This window comes from Pseudorca crassidens, chromosome 20 (genome assembly GCF_039906515.1).
Source record: "Pseudorca crassidens isolate mPseCra1 chromosome 20, mPseCra1.hap1, whole genome shotgun sequence".
NCBI lineage: Eukaryota > Metazoa > Chordata > Mammalia > Artiodactyla > Delphinidae > Pseudorca > Pseudorca crassidens.
The window spans coordinates 17887002-17913957 of NC_090315.1; the positions used below are offsets into that span (position 1 = coordinate 17887002).

General features: G+C 50.0%; 1 protein-coding gene and 1 pseudogene across 7 annotated transcripts; one reads left to right on the plus strand and one right to left on the minus strand.

Moving 5' to 3' along the window:
- Window positions 1–115: 115 nt before the first annotated feature.
- On the minus strand, window positions 116–24070 carry WTIP (WT1 interacting protein). 7 transcript variants are annotated; one of them, XM_067720944.1, is made up of 9 exons: window positions 23274–24053; window positions 17908–18009; window positions 6377–6444; window positions 6155–6217; window positions 5858–5988; window positions 4971–5022; window positions 4201–4269; window positions 1229–1343; window positions 116–1165 (listed from the first exon to the last, which is right to left on the minus strand). In XM_067720944.1, exons 1-9 carry the CDS (start codon window positions 23947–23949, stop codon window positions 1140–1142), a joined length of 1302 nt encoding a protein of 433 aa, XP_067577045.1. In that variant the 5' UTR covers window positions 23950–24053; the 3' UTR covers window positions 116–1139. The 7 variants fall into 7 exon arrangements, with proteins under 7 accessions (XP_067577045.1, XP_067577044.1, XP_067577050.1 ...); XM_067720943.1 differs by having other exon boundaries at window positions 116–1343; window positions 23274–24051; XM_067720942.1 differs by lacking the exons at window positions 116–1165; window positions 1229–1343 and adding an exon at window positions 1353–1652 and having other exon boundaries at window positions 23274–24062.
- Window positions 24071–26158: 2088 nt separating this feature from the next.
- LOC137215538 (large ribosomal subunit protein eL30 pseudogene) lies at window positions 26159–26501 on the plus strand (annotated as a pseudogene).
- The last annotated feature ends 455 nt before the right edge of the window (window positions 26502–26956 follow it).

The following is a 26956-nucleotide window of genomic DNA, read 5'->3' on the forward strand; positions in this document are numbered from 1 at the left end:
ATACAAAAGTAGTTAAACTACAAGGTTTTACCACTTGAACGCTAGCTATATACGATATACAAATTGCACATTTGTGAGTTTCTTGTAACTTCCCTAAGAAATAACAACCGTGGGCCAAGTTTTTAGAAGAAAACTATATTCTTTTAAAGAAAATGAAAATATTCTCAAAGGAAAAACTTAATTTAAGTCAAATCATATGCTTTTGTTGTGGAGCCTGATACACAGTGCTTTCCTGTAACAGATGGGCAGGGCGCCCCCTCGCGGCCTCTCTCGACCGAGACCTGTGGCTGGAATTCTGCACGAGGTGTTCTTTTCCCGAGGCCGAGGACGAGAGGGGTTGGGAACGAGGAGCCAGGGATGGGAAGACCGGGGCGGGATGAAGGCTGAAAACGCCCATCGGAGTCCCGGTGGCCAAAACCCGCCGTGACCACAATGGCCGAAGGGAGGGCTCCTTCGTAGGCCCCACTCCCTAAGGGTGTCATTCCTCACCCCCTTCTACGACCCCTCCCAAACAACGAACCCTTCCCACCCACCAGCGGGCCAGGCGCTTATGAGACAAACACGCGTGCCCTCCGGCAACCCCCGCCTTCCCGCAGCTTTCTTGAAGGGGGTCCCAGACCCCTTCTACACAGGGTAACTGGCTCCCGCCCCGAGGCCAGTCGGAGGACGGCGGCCGTGTACCCCGCGCCCCTGCACGTGGTAACGGCCACCTTCAGCCCCGTGACCCAGAGCCGGTCTGGGAGCCTGCCCCCGAGGCCACGGGGCACAGGGGGTCCCGAAACAGAAGGCGGGTGATGGGGTGGGGGCGGGAGGCGGCCAGGGCCCGAAAGAAAGGAAGCCGTTTGAGGAGGCACAGACGGTGAATAAATATTAGTAGCTTCGCCGCGGGGCCGGCCCCTCGGACAGCAGCTCGGTGGCCGGTGGGAGTAGGGGTGGGGTGGGAGCCGGCGGCCGCGCCCACCCTGACACAGAGCCCCGACACTGACCTGGGTCACCCATCGCCGGCGCGCGCGCAAAAATATACTCGCGCAAAAACACGTGCGTGCGCAGGAAAACGCGCTCCTGAGCGAAAAAAACGCGCGCGCGCGTGCACGCAGACACAAACACACGCCCCCAGGGTCAGGCTACCCGCCCCCAGCTCAGAGCTCGGTGACGTGCACAGCAGGTGAGGCGCCCCCAGGGTCGGGCTACCCGCCCCCAGCTCAGAGCTCGGTGACGTGCACAGCAGGTGGGGGAAGTGGGCCTGGCCGGAGGCGCCGCAGGTGGCAGCGGCGGCACAGCAGGTGGCCCTCCAGGGGGTAGCAGCGGCGTCCATCCTCCCCGCTCAGCTGCAGCCCGCAGTCCTAGGGAAGAACACAGCCCCGGCGCCAGAGTAAGCAAGGGAGGGGTGCATCAGAGATCTGTAGGACCCTGCCCACCTTCCGGAGGACTTTGGCCTTTACTCTTTGGGGGAAGGGGGTCAGGAACCCAGTGCTGGACACCCCGAATTGGAGAGCATCTTACACATCCAAAGGAGCCAACCAGGAGAGAGCTAGGCGGACACTAGGCTGGAGTCTTGGAGAGAGGGCTGGGCAATAAATGGGGGGCATCAGCATAAAAATGTGATAGTTTTTAACAAAACAACAGGAGTTTCTCTCAGGGAGTGCAGATAACTGGGAAAGAGAAGAGAAAAAACAGCTGAGCTGTGGAAGCTCCAACTTTAAGAGAGGAAAGAAGAGCAGAGCCAAGATTTTAGGGGAAGATGAAAGAGGAAAACCAAAAACTGCCTGCCCTAAGGGCACAGTGAAGAGGGCATCTAGGAGGGAGAGTCTAGGGAAGTTGCAGCGAGCTTAGGACAGTGACAACTGAGAATCATCTCCTGGATCCCCACATGGGGGTCACTGGCTGACCTCAGTGGCCTTAAGAGATAGTGGAACAGAAGACCTGAAGCCGTCAATTCAACAAGGAGTTTTGCTTTATGTCCCTTATCCTACCATGTTTACCACTGCACGATATTTTATAGGCTAATTTTCTGTTTAACAAGTTATGTGATTCGTGTTTGACCTCTAACAGGCAGGAAATGTGAAGGGCAGCCATGGAGGATGGTGTGCTGCAAGCGACAGTGGGGCACCAGGCAAGACCTACTGGACAACTTTTTCCTTCCTTTCGCCCCCACCCCCACCCCAAGGAGGCCCCTTTGGTCACACTCTCACTGCACCCAGGGCTGAACTCCAACCTGGAAGCTGTGACACTTGTTACCCAAAGGCCCTGAGACCAACATCTACCCCCGCCCCACACAGCTGATGGAGCTGGGCTGTTGTGATGGAGCTTCATGTCCCACGCAACTCAGGTCCCAGGTGTCCTCCGTGTCCTGTCTGGCCACAGCCCCCTGTTCCCATCCAAGGGTCTCCCCTGGGGGCAGCAGCACCATGGCTCAGAGCCCCGAGGCGCTGGCTGTACTCTGCTTACAGCTTGCCCTGCTCCTGGACTCGGCATCAGCCTTTCCTTAAGGACTGCGCTTAGCGACCCCAAGGGGACACTGCAGTCCCCAGGACTGCAGAGCAGGATGCCCTCCTACGGTTGCTGGAGGAACTGTGGCCATGCCTGCTCCTGACCCCCCTTCCCTGGTCCTCCAGCAGGATTCCTGTTCCCTTTGGGCCACTTGCCCCCATCAAGGCAACCTGGTTCCAGATGGACCCTAGATTCCTACCGAAGGTTTCTCACCGACATGCCTGCTCTTCCCTGGGGGCTCTGAAACCCAACACTTGGTTTTTCTCCTGCTTCTCGGGGGTAGGTCGGTCATTCATTCTAGGCCTCCTGTGTGGCGGCTCTGCCTGAACGCATCCCCGGAATGTTGGAGCCCCTGGGCTATCCTGAGCCCCCGCTCCTTCCTCTACAGCTCTTCCTGGAAGACCTCATTTACTCCCCTGGCTTCAGTGGCCATGTACATGCCCATGATGGGACTCCCGCTTCCGGCCATGACAGTAACAAGGACTGGATTTCCCGCTCTACCTTTAACGATGGCAAACTGGGCAAAATATATGAAACGATGATTCTCAGACTCTGAACAACAGGCAAGGCAGGCCAGTGACCTCTGAGAGAAGGGAAACTAATAAGGAGAGCCCTACAATTGCCCAGGTTACTACCTGGAGAGATTTTTCCAGGCTGCCCATTGGTCTCCCTGAATTGAGAATTTGGGGAGGCAAAGGCAACTAGAAACCACAGGGCAGAGTATCAGAGAGGAAAGAGCTATGTATGCCAATGACTCCCAAACTCCTACACCTGTACCAGAGTCTTTATACTCCAGCACATCCGGCTGCTGCCTAGATAGTTCCGTTCAGGTGTCTCCAGCTACCAAAAGTGAGATCATCTAATGCCTTCCTCCTCTCACCCTCACTCTCTCCTGGGGTCGTAATGGACACCTTCCAACCCCTCAACTCCCATGTCCAATCACTGACCAAATCCAGTCCCTTGTACCATCTAACCAACACTAAACTCAGTCTAATTGCTGAAACCCAGGGCCACAACCTTGACTGTACCCGCCTCCTCTGGGAACCTCAGCCCCTACTCCCTCTCCCTCCATTCATTCTCTGCATGAATGCCCTTTCTAAAATCTCAGTGACATCGCGTCATCCTTTTTCGATCCTTCTCCATTGCCCTCAGGATAAGTCCACGCTCCTCAGCTCAAGTGGCCTTTCGTCCGCAGCTCCTGCCAACTTCTCCAGTGAAACGAAACAACACACTCACCTTCACATCTTAGCACATTCTGCTTCCATTGCCTGAAAATGCCCTTTTCCCTGCTCCTTAGCTAACTCTTATTCGTCTTTCAAATCTTAGCTTGGGTGTCACCTCCCCCAGAAAGCCTTCCTTGATTTTCCAAGGCCTGCTATGTGCTCTGAAAACTCCCCTTGATAGCAATGATGACCCTGTATAAATACTGCCTGAGTACTTGTCTCTCTGGAGGATAGAGACTGTCTTTATTCTCTGTACATCAACAACACCCCAACACTGTACATCCTCGGCAAATATTTGACTGAATGAGAAACGGGCTGAGAGAAACATATCCTGGAGGGGAGGGAGAGAGCTCACTGGGGGAGGACAGGCAGAATGGGATAGAACCATAAAAGAGGAGGTGAGCCCACAGAGCACCTAGGGAGAAGGAGGCCTGTGTGAGAGGGGGACTACCCTGGCCGCCAGCCTTCTGGGAGGACCCAGGCTCACCTCACAGTGATAGCATTCCACGTGGTAGTCTCTGTCCATAGACACCACACGGATGGTTGTCTCACAGCCCTGGAGGAAGAGACAGGGCTTGAGGCAAACTGTGTGGTGGGCACATAACTACACAACGCGCTCCTGTCATGGGGGCTGTGCATTCACACCCGTGTGAGCTCTGACGTGGGTGCTCCCACGGGGCCAGAACAGGCATCAGTGGGTGCACACAAATGGATGTGCGTGTGCCGTAGGCCTCCTCCCACGCTGGAGCCGAGAGCACGCACACTTGCTCATGAGAGCCATCACGTGGGTGTCAGTGTGTGCGTACGTGTTCTTTTCAGTTCTCTGCAGTCAGGAAAGACCACTGCCAGGCCTGCTTCCCCAGGGCCAGCATGTGTGGAAGACCCAGTGCCGGAGAGAGGGGCACCACCCGACGATGTCTCCTGCACAAACCGCATCCTTCTCTCGTCTGCTCCCCCACCGTCTCAGCTGCGAGCTCACAGAGCCCGGGGCCAGTCCTGACATCGACGGGCAACGGAGCTGAGGGGCCAGTGGGGCAGCCAAGCGGCAGGGGCCACCAATTCCCTCTAACTCATGCGGGGACACCTGCACCGTACGTGCACTGGGCACAACACACGTCCCTCAGCCCAGAGGGACAGGGGGCAGGAGCGCCTGCTCATCCCTCCCACTGGGGCCCAAGACCTGGGGCCAACCCAGGCAGGACCAGCAGGGCCGGGCGGGGCCAGGCGCCTGACCATCTCCAGGTGAGTGGTTCCTACCTGTGCAGGGAGGATAGGACGGGCACAGGAGGCACATTTTGGTGCAAAAACCCTGGAGGAATAAAGGAAACCAGAAGTGACCAGCTGAGTGACCAGAGGCCAAGGGCACGAGGACAGGTCCACCCGTAGTAGCCCCATGACGCGGCCCGAGCATCAGGCCCCCTCTCCTTGTGCGGATATGTCGGGGTAGGAGCATCCTATGCCATGCCTTCTTGGCACTGGCCTTTCGTGTGGTGCCCCAATTCACCTCCACCCCATCACCTCCTCCAGGATGGCTTCTTCAGGTTCTGCCCTGGCCTCTCCCTCATGCTTCCTGCCAGTCATTGCCCCCTCGTGTCCAGGCTTGGGCGTCCTCTAGCTGAGACCCCTGCAAAGCCTGGCTCCACACTGAGTACCAGGAACCAATGCCCAGCACCAACCCCATGCAAGGCAGCAGCACAGGACCAGAGGTCCGAGGGCTGAGCCTGGAGCCACAGCAAGGGAAAACGGATCACCTGGTCACATGGGTACGGCCAGGCAGAAAGAGACTCTGCAGAGACCCCAAGCCCCCATTCCAGGCAGAAGAGTCTTCTGCCTGGAATGGGGGCTTGGGGTCTCTGCAGAGTCTTTGCCTGGCCACTAGAGCAGCGGGACAGAAGCTAGATGGGGCAGCCCAGAGTCCCCACCACTAGGACGAGGGGGTGCAGGCAAAGGCAGGGGGAGGAGAGGACTGAGACAGAAGGCTCCAGCAGAGATCTGCGCCTCGCCCCAACCACTGAGCACACAGCGGAGGCCAGAAGTGAGCAGGCCAAGAATGGAGGGCACAGACAGGCAGGCCAGAAAAATACTCCTGGGGAGAGGCAGGGGAACCATGGGAGTCACACTGTTGCATAGCGCCGGCTACTCACGTGTGATAATCTCGGACACAGTAGATGTTGTTCTCCACGTCCACAGTGAAGGGCACCCCGTCCAGGCACTCGTTGCACACCGAGCACCGGAAGCAGCCCGGGTGGTAGGACTTCCCAAGGGCCTGCAGGATCTGGGGGCGGGAGGCACTGAAGGGTCAGTGTAGGTGGAAGGCTCAGCACAGCCCCCAGAAGACACTCTGGCTCTGAGCCCCTGGCAGGTCTCCAACAGGTGAAAGGGTGGGGTCCTTGACTCTGCGCATGTCAGAGGGGCTCCAGGAGCCTGGGGGAGGTTCTCACCATCTCCATGATGAGGTGTCCACACACGCTACACTTGTCAGCCGTTTGCTGGAACCCGGAGTACTGGGAGGGGACACAGGATCCAGGATGTTATGTGACACAGGGGTACTCGCTGCCCAGCCAGCATCTGCTTCCTGGCCTCAGGTCACCACATGAATCAGAAGGAGGGTCCCCGCCCCTGCACCCACCCATGGCACCAGCCAGGGCACAGCTTTGACTCACCAGGAAGTCCTCCTGGCAGTACACTTTCTCACCCACATTGTAGAACGCCTTCCCGCGAAGTCGTCTCCCTGCAAGGATGAGGGTTGAGAAGGGGGTCCCTGGACTGCTGGAACCAGGGACGACGCTCCTGCTGCCATTTCTCAGCACCCTCCTCCAACAGATGAGAAGCGGATCGCAGACAAATTTTAAATTTCCCTCTAATGCTATGTTATTATCATTACGCTAATTAATATTTTTTAAAAATTAAATAGAATATGTTGCTGACAAAACTGTGGTAAGAGGTTGTCAGAGCAAACATATGAAGACCGGTTTCTCAAATGTAAACTGAAGTTCTGATAATTAAAAAAAAACATTTGCTTTAAGTTCAGTGGAATTCAGAGCAGACTCCGCAGAATGAATTTCTTTTTCTTTTTTTTTTTTACTTTTTCTTTATTTTATTTTTGGCTGCGTTGGGTCTTCGTTGCTGCGCACAGGCTTTTTCTAGTGGTGGAGAGCGGGCGCTACTCTTCGTTGTGGTGCACGGGCCTCTCTCATTGCAGTGGCTTCTCTTGTTGCGGAGCACAGGCTCTAGGAGCATGGGCCTCAGTAGTCATGGCTCACGGGCTTAGCTGCTCTGTGGCATGTGGGATCTTCCCAGACCAGGGCTCGAACCCGTGTCCCCTGCATTAGCAGGCAGGTTCTTAACCACGGCGCCACCAGGGAAGCCCAAGAATGAATTTCTTAATCTAGAAACGTTAAAGTACAACTCTCACCAGGTGAAGGAGCCCAATATAAAAAAAGGTATCCTTTATTCCAAGGATGCCAGGATACTTTAACGTTGGCAAATCAGTCAGTGTGATACAACACATTAACAAAATGAAGGATACAAATCCTATGATCATCTCAATAGACACAGAAAGAAAAAGCATTTAATGAAATTCAACATACTTTCATAATAAAAACTCTCAACAAAGCGGGTATAGAGAGAACGTACCTCAACATAATAAAGACCATATATGACAAGCCCACAGCTGATATCATAAACAATGGAAAAGCTAAAAGCTTTTCCTCTTGGATCAGGAAAAAGACAAGGATGTCCACTCTCACCACTTTCATTCAACATAGTATTGGAAGTCCTAGCCAGAGCAATTAGGCAAGAAAAGGAAATAAAAGGCATCCAAATTAGAAAGGAAGAAGTAAAACTGTCACTATTTGCAGACGACATAATATATAGAGAAGAAAAAAAAATATATATATATATAGAGAGAGAGAGAAAACCCTAAAGACTATCAAAAACTGTTAGAACAAATGAATTCAGTAAAGTTGCAGAATACAAAATCAATACACAAAAATCTGCTGTTTCTTTAACTAAAAATGAACTATCAGAAAGAGAAAATAAGAAAAGTCTATTTACAATTGCATCAAAAAGAATAAAATACCTAGGAATAAATTTAACCAAGGAGGTGAAAGACTTGTATATTGAAAACTACAAAACATTAACGAAAGAAACTGAAGACACAAATAAGTGCAAAGATATTCTATGCTTATGGACTGCAAGAATCAGTATTGTTAGAATGTCCACACTACCCAAAGCAATCTACAGATTCAACACAGTCCCTATCAAAATTCCAATGGTTTTACTGTTGGTGGGAATGTAAATTGATACAGCCACTATGGAGAACAGTATGGAGGTTCCTTAACAAACTAAAAACAGGGGACTTCCCTGGTGGCGCAGTGGCTAAGAATCCGCCTGCCAGTGCAGGGGACATGGGTTCGAGCCCTGGTCTGGGAAGATCCCACATGCCGCAGAGCACCTAAGTCCATGTGCCACAACTACTGAAGCCCATGCACCTAGAGCCTGTGAGCCACAACTACTGAACCCCGGGCGCCTAAAGCCCGTGCTCCACAACAAGAAAAGCCACAGCAATGAGAAGTCCTCACACCACAACGAAGAGTAGTCCCCACCCACTGCAACTAGAGAGAGCCTGCGGGCAGCAACAAAACCCGACGTGGCCAAAAATAAATAAATGTATTTTTTTTAAAAAAGGAAAACTAAACTAAAAACAGAACTACCATATGACCCATCAATCCCACTACCGGGCATATACCCTGAGAAAACCGTAACTCAAAATAAGTCATGTACCACAAGGTTCATTGCAGCACTATTTACAATAGCCAGGACATTGAAGCAAGCTAAGTGTCCACCATCGGATGAATGGATAAAGATGTGGCACATATATACAATGGAATATTACTCAGCCATAAAAAGAAACGAAATTGAGTTATTTGCAGTGAGGTGGATGGACCTAGAGTCTGTCATACAGAGTGAAGTAAGTCAGAAAGAGAAAAACAAATACCATATGCTAACAACTATATATGGAATCTAAAAAAAAAAAAAAAGTTCTCATGAACCTAGGGGCAGGACAGGAATAAAGACACAGACGTAGAGAATGGACTTGAGGACACAGGGAGGAGGAAGAGTAAGCTGGGATGAAGTGAGAGAGGAGCACTGACATATATACACTACCCAATGTAAAACAGCTAGTGGGAAGCAGCCTCATAGCACAGGGAGATCAGCTCAGTGCTTTGTGACCACCTAGAGGGGTGGGATAAGGAGGGTGGGAGGGAGACACAAGAGGGAGGGGATATGGGGATATACATATGCATATAGTTGATTCATTTTGTTATACAGCAGTAACTAACACAACATTGTAAAGCAATTATACTCCAATAAAGATGTTAAAAAAAATTTCAATGGTATTTTTAGAACAAATAATCCTAAAACTTACATGGAACCACAAAAGACCCTAAAAAGCCAAAGCAATCTTGAGAAAGAAGAACAGAACTGGAGGCATCATGCTTCATGATTTCAAACTGTATTACAAAGCTACAGTAATTAAAAAGTATGCTGTTGGCATAAAAATAGACACATTCATCAATGGATGAGAACAGCAAGCCCAGAAATAAACCCACACATATATGGTCGATTAATTAACAACAAAGGACCTCACATCTGTTAGAATGGCTATGATCAGTAAGACAAGACATAACAAGTGTTGGTTAGGATTTAGAGAAAAGGGAACCCTTGTTCACTGTTGGTGGGAATGTAAATTGGTGCAACCTCTGTGGAAAACAGTATGGAGGTTCCTCAAAAAATTAAAAAGAGAACTAACATATGACCCAGCAATTCCCTTTCTGGGTATTTATCTAAAGAAAACAAAAATACTAATTCACAAAGATATCTGCACCTCCATGTTCATTGCATCATTATTTACAATAACGAAGAGATGGAAACAATCTAAGCGTCCATTGATGGACGAATGGATAAAAAATTACACACACACACACACATGAATATGATTCAGCCACAAAAAGAATGAAAATTAAATCTTGGCATTTGCAACAACATTAATGGACCTTGAAGGCATTATGCTAAGTGAAATAAGTCAAAGAAACACAAATGCCGTATGATCTCTCTTATATGTGGAATCTTTAAAAAAAAAAAAAAAGCTCATAGATAGAAGAATTTGGTGGTTGCAAGACACAGGGGGTTGGGGATGGGAGAAATGAGTGATGTGGGGTTTTTTTAGTTTAAACAAATTGAACAAAAACTTTCAAAGAAAAAGGCATCCTTGTCAAAACCACAGCCCCAGCAGACCTATGAGAGGCATTCCCATTAGAGTCAGGAGATGACAACACCTAACCAGGGGCAAGAGGGAACCTCCCGCACCTGATGAAGGGCACCTATGAAAGCCCCACAGCTCACATCAGACATAACAGTGAAATAGTAGATGCTTTTCCCCTTAGGATTCAACTGTATACTAGATGTGCTACGCAGTGCAAGAAGACAGGTGAGAAAGGAAAACCGATAAACACAAATGACGTGATTGTGTTATACAGAAAATCACAAGAAATCTATGAAAAACCTGCTAGAACTAATAAGTAGGTTTAGCAAAGCTGTAGAGTAGGTGGTCAATATATGAAAACCAAAAATATTTTTATATTCTAGCAACAAGCGACTGGAAAATAAACTTACAATTTTTATTTTTATTATTTTGAATACATTTTACTAGCACCTTCAGTATTCCTTTTTTTTTTTTTTTAATATCTATTTATTTATTTGGTTGTGCCAGGTCTTAGTTGCAGGAGGCGGGCTCCTTTAGTTGCAGCTCGCAGGCTGCTTAGTTGCGGCTCACCAGCTCCTTACTTGCAGCATGCGGGCTCCTTAGTTGTGGCATGTGAACTCTTAGTTGCAGCATACACGTGGGATCTAGTTCCCTGGGCAGGGATCAAACCGGGCCCCCTGCATTGGGAGCGCGGAGTCTTAACCACCGCGCCACCAGGGAAGTCTCCTAAACTTACAATTTTTAAAATGCATTTATAACAGCATCCCCAAAAACCCATAAAATACTAAGGGATAAATTTAATGAAAGATGTGTCTGACTTTACTCAGCAAAACCAAACTTTGCTGAGAGAAATTTTAAAAGAGCTACATAAATAGAGAGATATACCACTGCTGGAAGACAGTTCTCCATTGGATCCCTTCCATCTCTGCACATCTTTCAAATGGCTTGCAGCTTTCATTCTTAATTATCTTTCCAAGGACGTCTGTGGAGCAAACTGCTCAGAAGACAGAGATAGCATCTCCCTCTGAAGCAGAAAGCAGGTTGGTTTGCTGTTCAGTATAAACAGAGATAAATGTGCTTCTCTGGGATAAGAGTCACACAGCTTTGCTGGCAGCCCATTATAAAATCCTGGGGTTCCCTAAGCTCAGGGTTCCTCAGCCATGACATAGAGACCCACCGCGTGTGCAGCACACAGCTGGTATCCACGTCACCACTGTGGGACCAAGGAGGGCACACAGAACCGATGTGAACATGAAGCTCACGCTGCCTGCAGTGCTGTATCTGTCCCAGGAAGGTCATGTCTTCAGCCAGCACCCGTGAAACACTGGCAGGCTAACTAGTCAGCTTGCATGCAGGGAAAAATCTTGGACCCTGCACAGTTCCGACAACCATCTTCATGGCTTCAGACATTCTCGTATCAATTGTCCCCAAATTGATCTACACATTCAATGCCGCCCAATCGAGTTCTCAGTACTCTATTTTTTTGTGTGTGGAAACTGATGTGCCAATTTTTAAATTTATATAGAAATACCAAGAACCTAGAATAGCCAAAATAATCTTGGAAAAGATCAACAAAACTAGAAAACTTACACTCCCTATTTTAAGACTTATAGAAATCAAGACAATGTAATATTGTGGGCAGGAGAGACAAAAAGATCAGTGGAGGGGCTTCCCTGGTGGCGCAGTGGTTGAGAATCTGCCTGCTAATGCTGGGGACATGGGTTCGAGCCTTGGTCTGGGAAGATCCCACATGCCATGGAGCAACTAGGCCCGTGAGCCACAACTGCTGAGCCTGTGCTCCTCAACAACAGAGGCCGCGATAGTCAGAGGCCCGCGCACCGCGATGAAGACTGGCCCCCGCTTGCCGCAACTAGAGAAAGCCCTCGCACAGAAACGAAGACTCAACACAGCCAAAAATAAATAAATAAATAAATTTATTAAAAAAAAAAAAAGATCAGTGGAACAGAATGGAGGGCAAAAATAGACCCATAAATATTTCAACAAACGTACAAGTGGGAAAGCAAAGTCTTCTCAGCACATGGTGCTGGAACAACTAAATATTCATATGGAAAAAAGAATAAGACTCAATCCCTTACCTCTTACCATACATAAAAATTAACATGAGATGGTTATCAACCTAAACATGAGAAACCTAAAGCTTCTAGAAAAAAACAAAGGAGACTATCTTCACGACCTAACAGGGGACAAAACATTTTAAGTCACAAAAATAATAACCGTAAAACAAAACAAAAAAAAACGGAAGAAAATATTCACAAAACATCTGAAAAGAACTTTTACCATATATATTCCTATAACTAAATAATAAAAGACAACTCCCAATTTAAAAACTGGGCAAAAGAGGGACTTCCCAGGCAGTCCAGTGGTTGAGACTCCGCACTTCCAGCGCAGGGTCTGCAGGTTCAATCCCTGGTCGGGGAACTAAGATCCCACGTGCTGCATGGCAAGGCCAAAAACTTTTTTAAATAAAAATTTTTAAAAAAGGGAGTAAGAATTAAAGTAAAAATTATTTTTAAAAAAATGGGCAGAAGACTTGAACAGACTTCACAAAAGAAGATATAAATGGCCAAGAAACAGAAGAAAAGACGCTCAAACCTCATTAGTTGTCAGGGAAATGCAAATTAAAACCACAGTGAGATACTACTTCAAACCCATTAGAATGGCTAAAATTAAAAAGACTAAAACACCGGCTGTTGGCAAATATATAGAACAAACCAACTCTCTTACATTTCTAGCGGGAGTATAAAATGATACAGCCCCTTTGGAAAATAGTTTGGCAGTCTCTTATGAAGTTAAACGTACACTTAGCCTATGACCCAGAAATTCCATTCCTTGGAATTTACCCAAGAGAAATGAAAACATTTGTCCACAAATGACCTGTACAAGAATGTTCATAGCACAACCTAGTATCTATCAACAGATAAATGGATAAACAAATTGTGGTATATTCATACAATAAAAATGCTATTCAGCAATAAAAAGGAGTGAGCTACTGATACATGTAACAACATAGATCAAAAAAAAAAAAAAAGGCGGGGCTTCCCCTGTGGCGCAGTGGTTGAGAATCCGCCGCAAATGCACGGGACACGGGTTCGAGCGCTGGTCCGGGAAGATCCCACATGCCGCAGAGCAACTAAGCCCATGCGCCACAACTACTGAAGCCTGCGTGCCTAGAGCCCCTGCTCCGCAACAAGAGAAGCCACCTCAATGAGAAGCTCGCATCGCAGCGAAGAGTAGCCCGTTTGCTGCAACTAGAGAAAGCCCACGCGCAGCAACGAAAACCCAATACAGCCAAAATAAATAAATAAATAAATAAATAATTTATTTTTTAAAAAGAGAAAGAAAATAGTACATACTATTATGGCTGCATTTATATTAAGTTCTAGAACAGACAAAACTAATCTATGATGGTAGAAATCAGAACACTGGTCGAGTGGATGTGATGGGAGAACATATGGGGATTAACTGAAAAAAAGGGAAGATGGAAGTTTCTCGGGTGTTTAAAATTTTCTATAACCTTGTTAGGGGTGCGAGTAATATAAATGAACACATTTATCCAAAATCTTTGAACTATATACTTAAGATCTGTTTGCTGCACTATATGTAAATTGTACTAAATTAAAAACAAAAACAAAGGTAAACCGAATATATCTTGTGCCAGAGTAAAGAAGTACTCAAAGAACAATGGGGACATGTCAAAAGCGCACAGGAGTCAACTGGAAGGGACTTCCTCCGGCAATCTGAGCATCAAAAAGAATAATGATGGTATTGCAATACATTACATGAATACAAGTCCATAAGTAATAAGAATACTCATAAAAGAAAAAATGTATTTGCCCCTGTTCGACTTTTTCCTTAATTTTCAGGGACTTCCCTGGTGATCCAGTGGTTAAGACTCCGTACTTCCACTGCAGGGGGCACAGGTGCGATCCATGGCTGGGTAACTAAGATCCCACATGCCACACAGAGCGGCCAAATAAATAAATAAAATAAACTTTTCAAACATCCCCTAGGGTGGGCTTCCCTGGTGGCACAGTGGTTGAGAGTCCGCCTGCCAATGCAGGGGACACGGGTTCGTGCCCCGGTCCGGGAAGATCCCACATGCCGCTGAGCGGCTGGGCCCCGTGAGCCATGGCCGCTGAGCCTGCGCATCCGGAGCCTGTGCTCCACAACAGTGAGAGGCCCGCGTACTGCAAAAAAAAAAAAAAAGAAAGAAAGAAAAGAAAAAGCTCCGAAAGCTATCCCAGGAAAATGAGAATGGACATTTCCCTAGTAGGGCATAACTCGCAGAGATATTTCCCAACCCATCCCCTATAGCCCAATAAAAATAAAAATTAAAAAAATAAAATAAAAAAAAGGAATGCTGTAAACAAACAAAAATGATCGTTGGCAGTTATGTTTGTGACAGTATAAGGTTTGTTTTCGCATATGCTTCACAGTGTCTTTTAACAAATAGAGGTTTTTAATTCAAATGTAGCCAAATTTGTCAATCCCCTCTTTTAAGTTTGGCAGTTTTTGTGTGAAAAAAATTTTTTTCTTAACCAGAAGATTGGTAAAGATATGTTTCTATACTTATTTCTAAAATTGTCAAGTTTTTCTTTACCCATTTAGGTCTTTGATACACCTGGATTTAATTTCATTATTTTATATGGATAACCACTTTTCCCAGAACCATCTGCAATGCTGTCTCTATCACCCATCAAGTTTTCACACAGACAATGGGTCTGTTTCTAAACTCCACTCTGGTCCATTGGTCTATCTGTCTATCCTTGCCCCAGTACCACACATGAAATTAATTAATGTAACTGTACAATATATATTGACACCTGGTAGTGGAAGTTTGCCCAACCTACTCTTCTTCAAGATCATCTTGATTATTCTTAGCCTTTTGCTCTTCCATTTAAATTTTAGAATTAGCTTGTCAAATTCACAAAAACCTGCTTAACTGGAATTACAATGCATTATAGATCAATTTGGAAAATACTGACCTCTCAACACTATTTTATATACCCATGTTCAACAGTATATGAATATTTACATGATTATGCTATATTTATTTTTCTTGTCTTACTGCAATGACTAGGACCTCCAGTACAATGCTGAATAGAACACATGATTGCAGGCGTCATTGTCCTTTCCTCTTTTAAAGGTCCATTTTTCTTATATTTCACCACTGAGTATGATGTTTGCATAGATTTTTAGTAACCAACTTTTATCAGGTTGAGAAAGTTCCTTTTTATTTCCAGTTTGCTAAAATCTGAATGTCAGATTTTACTGACTGCTTGTTCTACTCCTATTGAGATGATTATATAGTTTTTCTTCTTTAGTTTGTTAATGAGGTGAGTTACAGTAACGAATTTTCTATCGTGACTCCACTGGTACTCTTCAGGTAAGCTCAACTTGGTCATAATATATTATCCTGATTCATACACTGCTGAACTCAGTACCAGTGGAAAGAAGAAGGGAATAAATAAGAATACAAGAAAAATTCCCAGAACCGAAGGGCAAGTCTCCAGTCTAATGGGGCTCTGTGTGTACGCACAAAGCCTACACCAAACATAAAGTATGCGAAGCCAAGTAGCTGCAATGCACAATTTCAGGAGCACCATTCCTCTTGCATCTACGTAAGTGGCAACCCCTGCAACTGTGCAGTTCACAGCCCTTTCCAGAGGCTATTACAGGATTTGCTCAATGATAGCCCTCTTCCTGAGATCTCCCAAAAGGAAAAAAACAGATCACACACACAAAAATGAGAATCAGAATGGCATCAGAATTGAGCAGTAACCATGGCTTCTGGAAGATGAATCTATGACTTCAAAATGCTTAGTGAAAATTAGTTCCAATTTGAAAATCTATTCCCAGTCAAACTACAAATTGTGAGAGTTGAATCAAGGTATTTTAGACACAACAGAATTCAGAAAACTTACCTCCCACATTGCCCTGCTTAGACAACTACAGCAAAACGCTGGACAGTTTAGGTTGTTTCACAGCTTCGATTCCTCCCTACTTCTCCAAGTTGTGTTCAGTAACCAACCTTACCTCAGACAGCCTGGTGTGTTTAAGGGAAACCTGAATCCACTCCCCTATCCGTGGATGGGCTTGATTAGTATAAAGCTAATTCTTCTTCCCTTATAATGGTTCAGAGACTCAGGCAAGTAAGCCAATCAAATCACAGCACTCCCCCCAGCCACACGGGGCTTGGTTCAGGAATGGATGTGTGAGATGATCTGGCCAATGATATACAGGAAGATGTTTGCTAGATGTTTTCTGGAAAAGAAGTCTCCCCACCCCAAAAACATGACCAGAGGAAATGGCCCCTCTTCCTCCAGACCAGTGGTGTCCCAATGGAAGTCTCAAGCTGCCTCAGACATTTCACTACCGTAAGAGAAGTCACCCTAAGGATAAAACCAAACCCAAGGGAAACACAGCCAAGATATTCATAGGGCCTAAGCCACTAGATCAAGCCCAGCCTGAAGCCAGCCCTATCTCTGGGCTCCCAGTTCAACGAGTCAAGAAATATTCTTAGAGTTTAAGCCTCCTCAGCAGCTTTTCTGTCATCTGCAGCTGAAAGCTTCTAGGAGACAGTGGATTCAGTCCAACCAATATACATGGGTAGGCACAGAATGAACACTCCACAGGGGTCCAGAGAGCAACTGGCTCAGACTAAGGAGAGGCCAGGGGCTCCAAGGGGGAACTCAAAGAATGCCTACTAAAATGGGGCAACTGGAGTGGGGAGAGGAAACTGAAGGATATGATAAGTCAAGACAAGGCAAGGAGAAAAAAAGGTTAAAAAAGAAAACTCCAGGGAAAGTAAACGACTATAGAAAAAAGGAGACATAACCCCAGTATAATTCTTGGTTTTGCAGTGAATAATGTTTACATAGTCATATTATAGTAATATAAACCTGGTTTATTGACTTAATCACAACTTATGATGACTACACTGAGAAGACGGAAGGGGAGAGGGCAGAACAGTCTGCGTAAGAACCTATTCCTCACCTACCACGGCAAACAAAAGTAAATCATTTCCAAAACTGATAATCAAGAAACAGCAGTGTATGCTGTTAGAACATGGAGGTGCCTACTAGATGAAGTTGCTACGTGGCTGCCCCTGGGCAAGAAGACCGGGGTAGAAAGATAAGCGGTTTTTTGCGATTGCAAAAATAGCTTCTCAGGACTCTCTGGCTTAACACTGTGTACGTATTAGACGTTTTTTTCTTTTAACATCTTTATTGGAGTATAATTACTTTACACTGGTGTGTTAGTTTCTGCTTTATAACAAAGTCATATTACACTTTTATAAAATAAAGTGTTTTATATTAAAATGTTTTGTGTATATAAATAAAAGATGTCTTCTCAGGGCAAAGCATGAAAGAACAGTAAGAAGATCAAGAGCGCAGACTTAAAAAAAAAAAAGAGCGCAGACTTATTAGGTTGGTTGGATTATAGTTACTTTTTTCTTTTTATAACTTTGTCTAGGTTAAATTATAACATTTATATTTTACACAGTGTGTAAAATTAGGACAAAAAATATATTGCAGGGAAAAAAATATTAGCCTCATATCCAGGCAGGCAGAAGGCACATCTCTGGCTCCACAAGCCCCACCCAGACAACCGAGAGACATCAGTACCCTGCCCAGGACAGAGGTTCCAAAGCCAAGGGCTAGAAGGGCAGCCTTTCCCTGTGGCCAGCAAAAGCCTCCTCCCTGGTCTCACGCCTCCCTCCCCAGGGCTCAGCAGATCTCCCCAGGAGCCTGGGCCTCTCAAGCAGACTAGGCCAGATGACAAGGAGCCACAACTCAGCCTCCTCCACACTCCAGCCTGGGCCAGAGCTGGGTGGTCCATCCGCCTGGGACTTAGATGCAAGGGGATCCACAGTGCAAGAGGGACAGGGGAGAGGTTACCTACCACAGGAGTTGCAGGTGAAGCAATCGGTGTGATACAGGCTCCCCATGGCCTGGCACGCCTGCCTCGCTCCATAGATGCCAAGCCCACACTTGATGCAAATCCCTATGGAAGAGGAGGCAGGAAAGAGCAGCGATTAGCACCAGGTCTGTGGACTTGAATGGACACGCATCTGACTCCTAGTCCTAACACCGCCCAGCCACGTGATCTTGCGCAAGGAAATTCCATAGGCCTCCTTCGCTCCATTACTAATGGCTGACATGGGGACAGGAAGGGTACCACTACTTAGGGTTTGCTGCTGTTGTCTGAGGACTCAAAGAGTTTAGCAGAGCACGTGGCAAGTCAGAGCTAACGGACACTGTCCACACCATCAAAATTACAATGACATGTTTATACCTGGAAAGTTGGTCTAAGCCCCTTCACCTTGATCTGCTCGTGGACAGAGGGAAAATCCTTTCTGCTGTCTATGAACCAAAAAGAATGAAGACCACATAGACACAAGCAGGGCAGAGTCCCTGACCCTCCCAGCCACACCTCCTTCACCTGTACAATAAGGTCAAGTTATTCTCTTGTTTAGTCAACACGTGGACACTGACACCCCGCATAGTTTAGGTGCCAGAGATTCTGCAACGCACCAAACAAACCCCCCCCCGCCCTCAAGGAGCACGTATTCCAGTGGAGAGAGGTGGACAACAGGTAAATCACATCTCAGGTAGAAACAAGTGCTATGGAGGAAAAGAAGGCTGATTAAGAATACGTCTGAGTGTGTGATTTTTAAAGAAGATGGTCAGAGAAGGCCCCAGTGACAAGGTAATATCTGAGCAAAGGTCTAAAGGAAATAAGACGGCGAAGTTGCTCTGCAGGGAATAACTGAGTGGACTTGGGGACCACCCCAGGGTGGGGTGCTTGGCAGGTAGGGGAGGGGTGGTAAGGAGAGGGGTAACCAGCAATACCAGGGCAAAGGCCAGCACTAGCCTTAGGGAACTCTCTAGCCAGCCCTCCTGGAGACCGTGGAGACTGCAGGTGTCCAGCCCAGACATCAGAGGTCCTCTCACAGACTCACCAAAGGTCTCCCATGGCACAAAGCGCATGGAGACGGGCCCTACCTGCCCCCTGGACCCTAAGTCTTCTGGCCGCTTCAGGACACGCTGCCCTCAACCCTCTCCTTCCTGCCTTCCACCAGATCTTTCTCCTTAACATTTACCATGGCCGAGCGTCTCCCACCTTAAAAAAAACCTCCCTCCCCCATCAGCCACCCCATTTTCCCTCTCCCCTCAGTCAAGAAAGAAAGCTTAGTCCACATCCTGTCATCTCCTAACGGTGCAGATTTATAGACTTTCTCTTCTGATCTTGCTAAAGGGGGCCCTCTCCTCCTCTCGGGTCCCCAGAATATGACCCGCACCTGGCTTTCTAGTTCTTCTCTCTTCCCAGTTCTACTGGGTATTCCCTTGCTCAGTCCTGGGTCTCCCATGCCTCAGTCTCCCCAGGAGAGAGAGAGACAGTTCAGATGCCCTCAAACCAGGCAGGAATGTAAAAGTGATTGGTGGGCACCCAGGTGAATGCAGAAGAGAGCCATGGCCGCCGGAGGTCACAGACACGTCTCAGCTCCACTGATGGCTACCGGGGAGGAATGCAGGGCCAGCACTTCTAAAGATTCTGATTTTTCAAGAAAAGCTAGAAATCTAGATTTGTGCATGAAACCTTTCCATACTGAAATTAATTGTTAACTTAAATGTTTTGAGAATTTGAAGCCAAACACACCACGTTTACAGGTCTCCACACGTGGCTTTACCCCAGCGCCATCTGCTCCCATGCTCACCCCTGCCGAGGCTCCTGGCACCCTGCCCAGCCTGGATCCCTCTCCTGAGCCACTAATCCACCTCCCAGGTGGCCCCAGACCACCTCAGGTCCAGAAGAGAGCTCTGGGCTCCTGCTCAAAAAAACGGCACTTTCGCACAGCCAGGTTCCAGGAAGCATCCAGGTCTACCCTATCTCTCTCACCTCCAGCTCTCAATCAGGTTCCTCTGTTCCCTACTCTGGACTTCATTCCCTCCCCTCACGCCCACCGGCCCGATTCAACGTCATCAATTCTCATCCCACTTGCTGTTTCAACAGCTTCCTCACAGCATCCTACCCTGGCCCCCGATAATCCATCCCCCAAACTGCAGCCAGACTTATCTTCCTGAAGTGAGAATGACCCACCCTCACACCTTCACTCTTGTCCATCAACTCTGAACACCTGACCTTGTCATTTGACTACGTTACCAGAAAACACGATGCAAGGAGCAAAAGTCGGCTGCCTATTGGAAGCAGAACAGAAGGACGGGCCAGAGGGGAAGTTATGACCTTGTATTATTTGTTTTTCGGTTGTTTGAGCTTGCACCACTTTCATGAAAATACGCTGAAGAAGGACAACCAGGGGCTTCCCTGGTGGCGCAGTGGTTGAGAGTCCGCCTGCCGAAGCAGGGGACACGGGTTCGTGCCCCGGTCCGGGAAGATCCCACATGCCGCGGAGCGGCTGGGCCCGTGAGCCACGGCCGCTGAGCCTGCGCGTCCGGAGCCTGTGCTCCGCAACGGGAGAGGCCACGACAGTGAGAGGCCCGCGTACCGCAAAAAAAAAAAAGACAACCAGGACCATGAGGTACCTCCAAAATCCAAGGAGTAGACTGCTTCGGAGGAGAGTTGACTCCACCTTTGGAATGCAGTAAGATCCAGACCAACAAGACCTGGCAAATGCCCTCTGGCGCTTGGGGCTGAGGCTGGGGCATCGCCAGGGTGCTGAGCGAGGGCTGGGTCAGTCCAGTGGGAGGAGACAGAGACGGCTGAGGGGAGATCGAAAGCGGATAAGCAAAGACGATGTCACCCAGACACTAGGATGAGGGATGAAAGGGCGGATAAGACCTTGGGGCCATATAGGTTTGGGTTTGTTGTTTTTTCTTATTTTTGTTGTTGTTGCTTAATGAAAGACCCTTATACATATTTATAAACAAAAGAAAAGGGCCAGTGGAAAGAGGAAAGCTGAAGATGGAGGAGGTAGAGGTTGGAGATGGAAGGACCTTCATCCTCAGACCTGGACATGGACTTAAGAGCCTTCAGGGAAGGGACAGGAAGCCAAGACTGCAACTGCTGACCCTATTATTCTCAGCAAAGTAGAAAGCACGGGCAGGGCCAAAGAGAGAGGCAGGCTGTTGAGGGACTGAAAGAGGGAACTGACCAAGGCTAAGAGTGATGGGTGGTGCCCAGAAGAGCACCAAGGTTAAAGACCATCACTCTGCGGCCTGATATAGCAACAGAAAAGGGGGCCGCAGCACTGACTTGGAGCCAGGGTTCTGCAGGGCAAACAGCAATGAGAGCAATCAGAGGTAGCGGTGAGACGCAAGCTGCAACCAGGACTGAAGACAGCTGACGCGAGGCAAGTCCAGGGTGTGGCCTTGGGGGTGGGCGGCTGAAGAGAAGGCAGAGAGGTCACCAAAGTCAATGAGGTTCTGGAGGCCTGAGGCTGTTGGCTGGCTCCTGGCAGCAGAACTTGGTCAGGAGAGATGCCCATGAGAGACAGAGCGCAGCCAGGAGGTGAGCGGGTGCCAGAGCCAAGAAGGGATGGACAGAGAGGAAAAAACACTCCAAGGGTGAGGTTTACCAGAGATCGCTCGAGCTCATGCTCCCTGCAGACTTCCTTTTGTAAAATGTTGTATTATCCAGGTTGATCTCTATGAAACTGCCACTTTCACAGCTCCAAAATGTGGAACATCGGCAGGAAGATAACAGCAGTTCAAGCAAACAGCTGCTCATGTTTTCAAAAAATCAGGAAAATGTTACCTAGATCGGGCTTCTCTTAAAAAAAAACCCCAAAGATCTATCATCACTCACCTCCCACTCCCACGTGGCTTCAATGGGAGCAGCAGGTCCCATTAGAAAGGATGACCCACCAGCCCCTTCACTTCTCCCACTACCTGCCCCGGTCTGCACACAAAGATTCAGGAGTAGCTACGGAGGCCCAGAGAACACACCCCTGCCCAGGCCCTGCAGCGAGTGGGGACAGGAAAAGGGACGGTCTCCCCGGGAGAGAGCGCTGGAATCTCATTCTCTTCAGAAGGTAGCCCAGCTTCGGCTCCTGGTACCTGCCCGGCATGAGAGGCAATGGCTTCCTACTCCCTCCCTGCTCCCAGGCGGTCTGACAGCAGCCACAGGACCTACCAGACCACAAATTCTCACCGTGATGCTCCTAGATGAGCAGGTCCCCTCCCAAAGGCAGGACAACCCTTTGGCCTACACACTCCCTTGACCACCTGACCCCTCCTGGGCTGCAACCCCAGGGAGTGTAACGGAAGCGTACATATCCTTACTTGTCTCCTTTTGCCCACATTCTTCCCTCGGCCTGCCGTGCCCCCATTGCCCGTCCCATACAACCTCCTTCCCTCTCAAGATCCAGTTCAGGGCAGTCCTGAGCTGCTAGCTGGAATGAACCATGAAATACAAACTCCAGGACAGCCTCAGCCTCAGACATGATAACCACCACCCCCTCCAAAGCCAGGTGCCTGCTTATCAGTAAAGGAGGGAGCGAAGCCCCTCCCCAGGCCTCTCAGAACCTCAAGCCTCAAGTTGTCCAAAGGACTTGGGATCAAAGGGCCAAGGTCAGACTGAGAAAGGGAGGCTGTCAGAGACTGGTGGTCTTTGCAAATGATGTGAAGCAGGATTTCCTTCGGAAACATCCCATATACACAGCACAACCGAGAACGAGGACAGTCCAGTATGACCAGCTTAGTCTCCCCCCACCCCCAGCGTGGGCTTCTCCTCCCTCAAAGACTCTACTTCCAGCCACTACCATTATCAAAGCCTCAGGTCAGGCGGGCTCCGGTGGTATCCAGGCCACGCCACCTCCCTGCCCCTGTTCACAGCCCTTACTGCTGGGAGAAGGGAAACACACAGCTTCGGCTGACCGGCTGATCACAAAGCATGGAGTACGATGAGCTGAGGCAAGTGCCAAGGGTTAAGAAGAAATTATTCAAAAATAGCTTTTTCTGCCTATTAACGTGACTTTTCCTCTAAATTAGGGGCAACGCATCCACTGACTTTGCCAGAACTCCCGGCCCAGAGACCCAGAGGCTAAGCCACTGTCCGAAACAAGCCCCAGACCTGGAGGTTCACACACACACTCCGTCTGCGGGAACAAACGTCGCCAGCTCCCCAGCCCCACGGGAGGGACACACGCTTTTTGCAGCCCGGTCCCTCGTCCGAAGCCCAGCCCTGGGCCCAACCAGCGCTCTCCTCGGCCGAGCCGGCCGCCTAGCCGGAGGTCGTCCCCGACCCCCGACGAGGACAGCGGAGGCCCGGGGCCGAGGCGCGCGGGCCGCGCGGCCGAGCTCGCTCACCGAAGTAGTCCCGCGCAGTGCGCGCCTCCAGCGCCCGCTCCAGCTCTCGGGTCAGCGCCTCCAGCCGCCGCTCCGCCGAGCTCGGGGCGCCCTCCCGGCCCGGGGGCAGCTGGAGCGAAGGCAGAGCGAAAGGGGCAGGCCCGGCGGGCTCCGGGGAGCGAGCCGGCGCGGAGCAGGCGCCGGGCAGGAGTAGGTCGGGGTAGGCGCCGGCCGAGCCGCGGGAGCCGAGGCTGGACACGCTGGAGCGCGCGCTGCCCACCGACGGCGGCCCGGGGCCCGGGCGCGGGTCCGAGCGGCCCGAGCGCGGGCTGCCGTGGCGCTGGTCGTAGCCCAGGCTGATTCCGCTGGAGCGGGCGCTGCCGCTGCCGCCGCCGCCTCCGTCGGAGCCCGCCAGGCTAGCCCGCGGGCTGCCCGCCGGCTGCGCGCTGAGCTCGGGGGCCGCCGCGCGCCGCGGGCCTCGCTCCCCGCGGCTCAGTCCGTCCACCCCGGCCTCGGGGCCGCCGCCGCCGCTGCCCTGCCCTCTGCGGCCCAACGCCTGCGCCGCCTCGTCTCCCGGCCCGGGCCGCGGCGCCCGCCGGCCCCGGCCCGGAGAGTCGCCGCCCGGCTCCAGCTCCCGCAGGGCCAGCCCGGCCAGGAGCAGAGCCGCCTCGTCCGCGGCCGCCCGGGAGCGCTGCATGGCCCGGCCCGCCGGCCCCGGCGCGTCACCTCCGCCTCCGCTTCCCGCCGCCGCTCCGGCCGCGCCGCCGCATCGTCCGCCCGAAGCCCGGAGCCCGCCCCGGGACCCCTGGGCGCGGGGCGGGGCCGGCGCCGGGCCGGGGTCGCTCTGCGGGCCACGCGCGGTCCGGGGGCCGCGGCGCCCCGCTCGGTGGCGCGCGCGGCGGAGGAATGTGCGCTCGGAGGCGCCGGGCCGCGTCCCCTCCTCCCTGCGGCTGTGCGGGGGGCGGAGGGACTCCTTTGTGGGGGCAGGAATGCGAGGAAGGAGACGGCGCTGCGGCCTCTGGAATGTGGGGGGAGTGGCGGCGGCGGAGCCGCGGTGTCCGCGCTTCGCCGCGAGCTCGGAGGGGCGCGGAGCCTGCGCTGGGCCGCCGGGGCGTGCGGCTTGGAGCTGGCGCTCGAGTGGCGGAGCGGCCAGCTGTGGCGCCGCGGGGCGGGGTGGGGGGGCCCGTGGGCCCGGGCTTCGTTGTGCGCCCCGACCGTCGGGCCTCTGGAAGGATCCCGTATCCCCGCGGGCTGAGCTGGAGGCGGCTCCCCCAGTCCCGGCCAGAGAAATATGAGCAGTTGACAAACGTTTCCCACATCCTCCCCCATCTTACTTCCCAGCGTCGCCACGGTTTCAGGCGCTGGGCCGGACAAGTTCGGCCTTGGGCAGAAGCGCTGCACCCATCCGCCCCAGGACACTGGAGACCACTGCGCGTCTCCAGCAGATGCGACCCCAGGATCTAGCGTGACCCCGACATCCTAGCGTGTCCCAGGGCCATGTGGCTGCGCACTGGTTTCGGGTGCCCCCACCTGCCTGGTGGGGAAGGCGCCTTGTACTAGGAGCTGGGGCTGGACGGAGACTGGTCCCCAAGGCTGGTCGCCGTTCACAAGCGCCCAAGGCCAGGCGAGGCCGGAAATAGGCCTCGGGCTAAGCCAGGGGGCGGGGAAGCCTCAGTTGTGACCCACGGGAAGTCACCAAGAGATGTGAGGACTCCTCCTTTTTCCAGCACCTGCCCACAGGGGCTTGGGTGAGGCGCCAGTCCTGGGACGGGATAGGGCCTTGTGGCCACATGGTGGGGGAGGGGAACGAGAGGTGAGTAGGGCTTTGTCCCCAAAATACAAGCTACAAAGCCCTTGTCATACATTTCAAACAGCTTGTAGGAAAGAAAAGCAAACCATTATCTGTCAGGGCCTGTGGATCCAGGAAAACAACCTTGAGTGGAAGAGTTCTCATTTCCAGGCACCTCCCTCCTCAGAGAATGCCAGGAAGGCACCCACAGTGTCTCAGGGAACAGGAAGCCTGGATGGGGAATGGTCCCGGTGAAGACTGACCAGGGCTCTGGCCTCAACATTGCTGAGGAGCTCACTGTGGCACATTCTCAGCTGTCAGGGGAGTAGTGTCCGACCCAACTACTCCTCCCCGCTTCCACCTCTCAGAGCTGGAAGAATTCCAACCCCTACAACCCAGGCTGGGGGGTGGGGAGGCACAGGTAGGGGCAAGTGGTTTGGAGGGAGCAAATATCCGGAGGAGCCATCTGGTGAAAAATGATCTTCCACTCTGAGAAAGGAAAATACATGAAATCAACAGCAAGGTATTATATTTCTCTGATCACATTATCTACCATTTGTAAATGGAGATATTGGCAAGACTGTGGTGTATCTTTGTGTATATTTTACTGGTTATGAGTGTAAGTTGGTACATCCTGTCAGAAAGCGCAGTTTGGTGTTATTAACATCCTCACAAACAAACAAAAACACTCTTGAAAGCAGTCATGTTCCAAGTATCTATTCTAGGCAAGTAATCCCAAGGCAGACAACAGTGTACCCACAAAAGTGTTTATCACCTTACTTATGTAATCTAAACAGTCCTACCTAGGATCTCCAGCCTTCTGACAAGGAGCTCAGAGGGAGCTCTCTGCCCTCAAAGGTACTTCTTAAATAACTGTTCCATCCTTTCCTGACCACTTGAGCTTTCAAGACTTAAATAATATACTGGAGTCCAGGGTCAGCTAAAGGACATTACTTACTCTAACAGTAGATAGATAGACAGACAGATAGATAGATAGATAGATAGATAGATAGGATAACAACCACCCACAAACAGGAAGAGAAACAGCCTAAAATATGTTTGCTTTCTCTCTGGCAATCTTGGCAGCTGGGGGTCGTCCCACACCTAAGACAGGAAGATGGTGGCAGCAAAGATGAAAAAGTTGCCAGAGTCCATCAACTCTAGGCTCCTAATCACCATGAAAAGTGGAAAGTACGGCTGAGGTACAAGCCAACTCCGAAAATGATCAGACAAGGCAGGGCAAAACCAGTCATCCTCCACTGAAATGGAAAACTGGTGTCCATCACCACAGTGGCAATAATATTGAATTGGGCAAAACGGATAGAAAATACTAGAGAGTTCGCACACTGGCTATCATTGATCTAGGTGATTCTGATATAGTTAGAAGCATGCCAAAACAGACTGGTGAAAAGCATGCAAAATTATTCTTTAATAAAATTGGCCAGAACTCGTTTAAATAAACAAATAAATAAAATATTCGCTGCTCGGGACTTCCCTGGTGGTGCAGTGGTTAAGAATCCGCCTGCCAATGCAGGGGACACAGGTTTGAGCCCTGGTCCGGGAAGATCCCACATGCCGCGGAGCAACTAAGCCCGTGCACCACAACTACTGAGCCTGTGCTCTAAAGCCCACGAGCCACAACTACTGAAGTCCGCGTGCCTAGAGCCTGTGCTCCACAAGAGAAGCCACCGCAATGAGAAGCCCACACACCACAACAAAGAGTAGCCCCCACTCACCACAACTAGAGAAAGGCCACGCAGCAAAGACCCAACGCAGCCAAAAACAAATAAATAAAATAAAAAAATATTCGCTGTTCCAACATTAGAATAAAGTACTTCCATGAAGTGGGAAATTCATTAAGCAGTTATTTATAAATACCTTTAAAATATTTAATGATGTGGGGAATCCTACCATC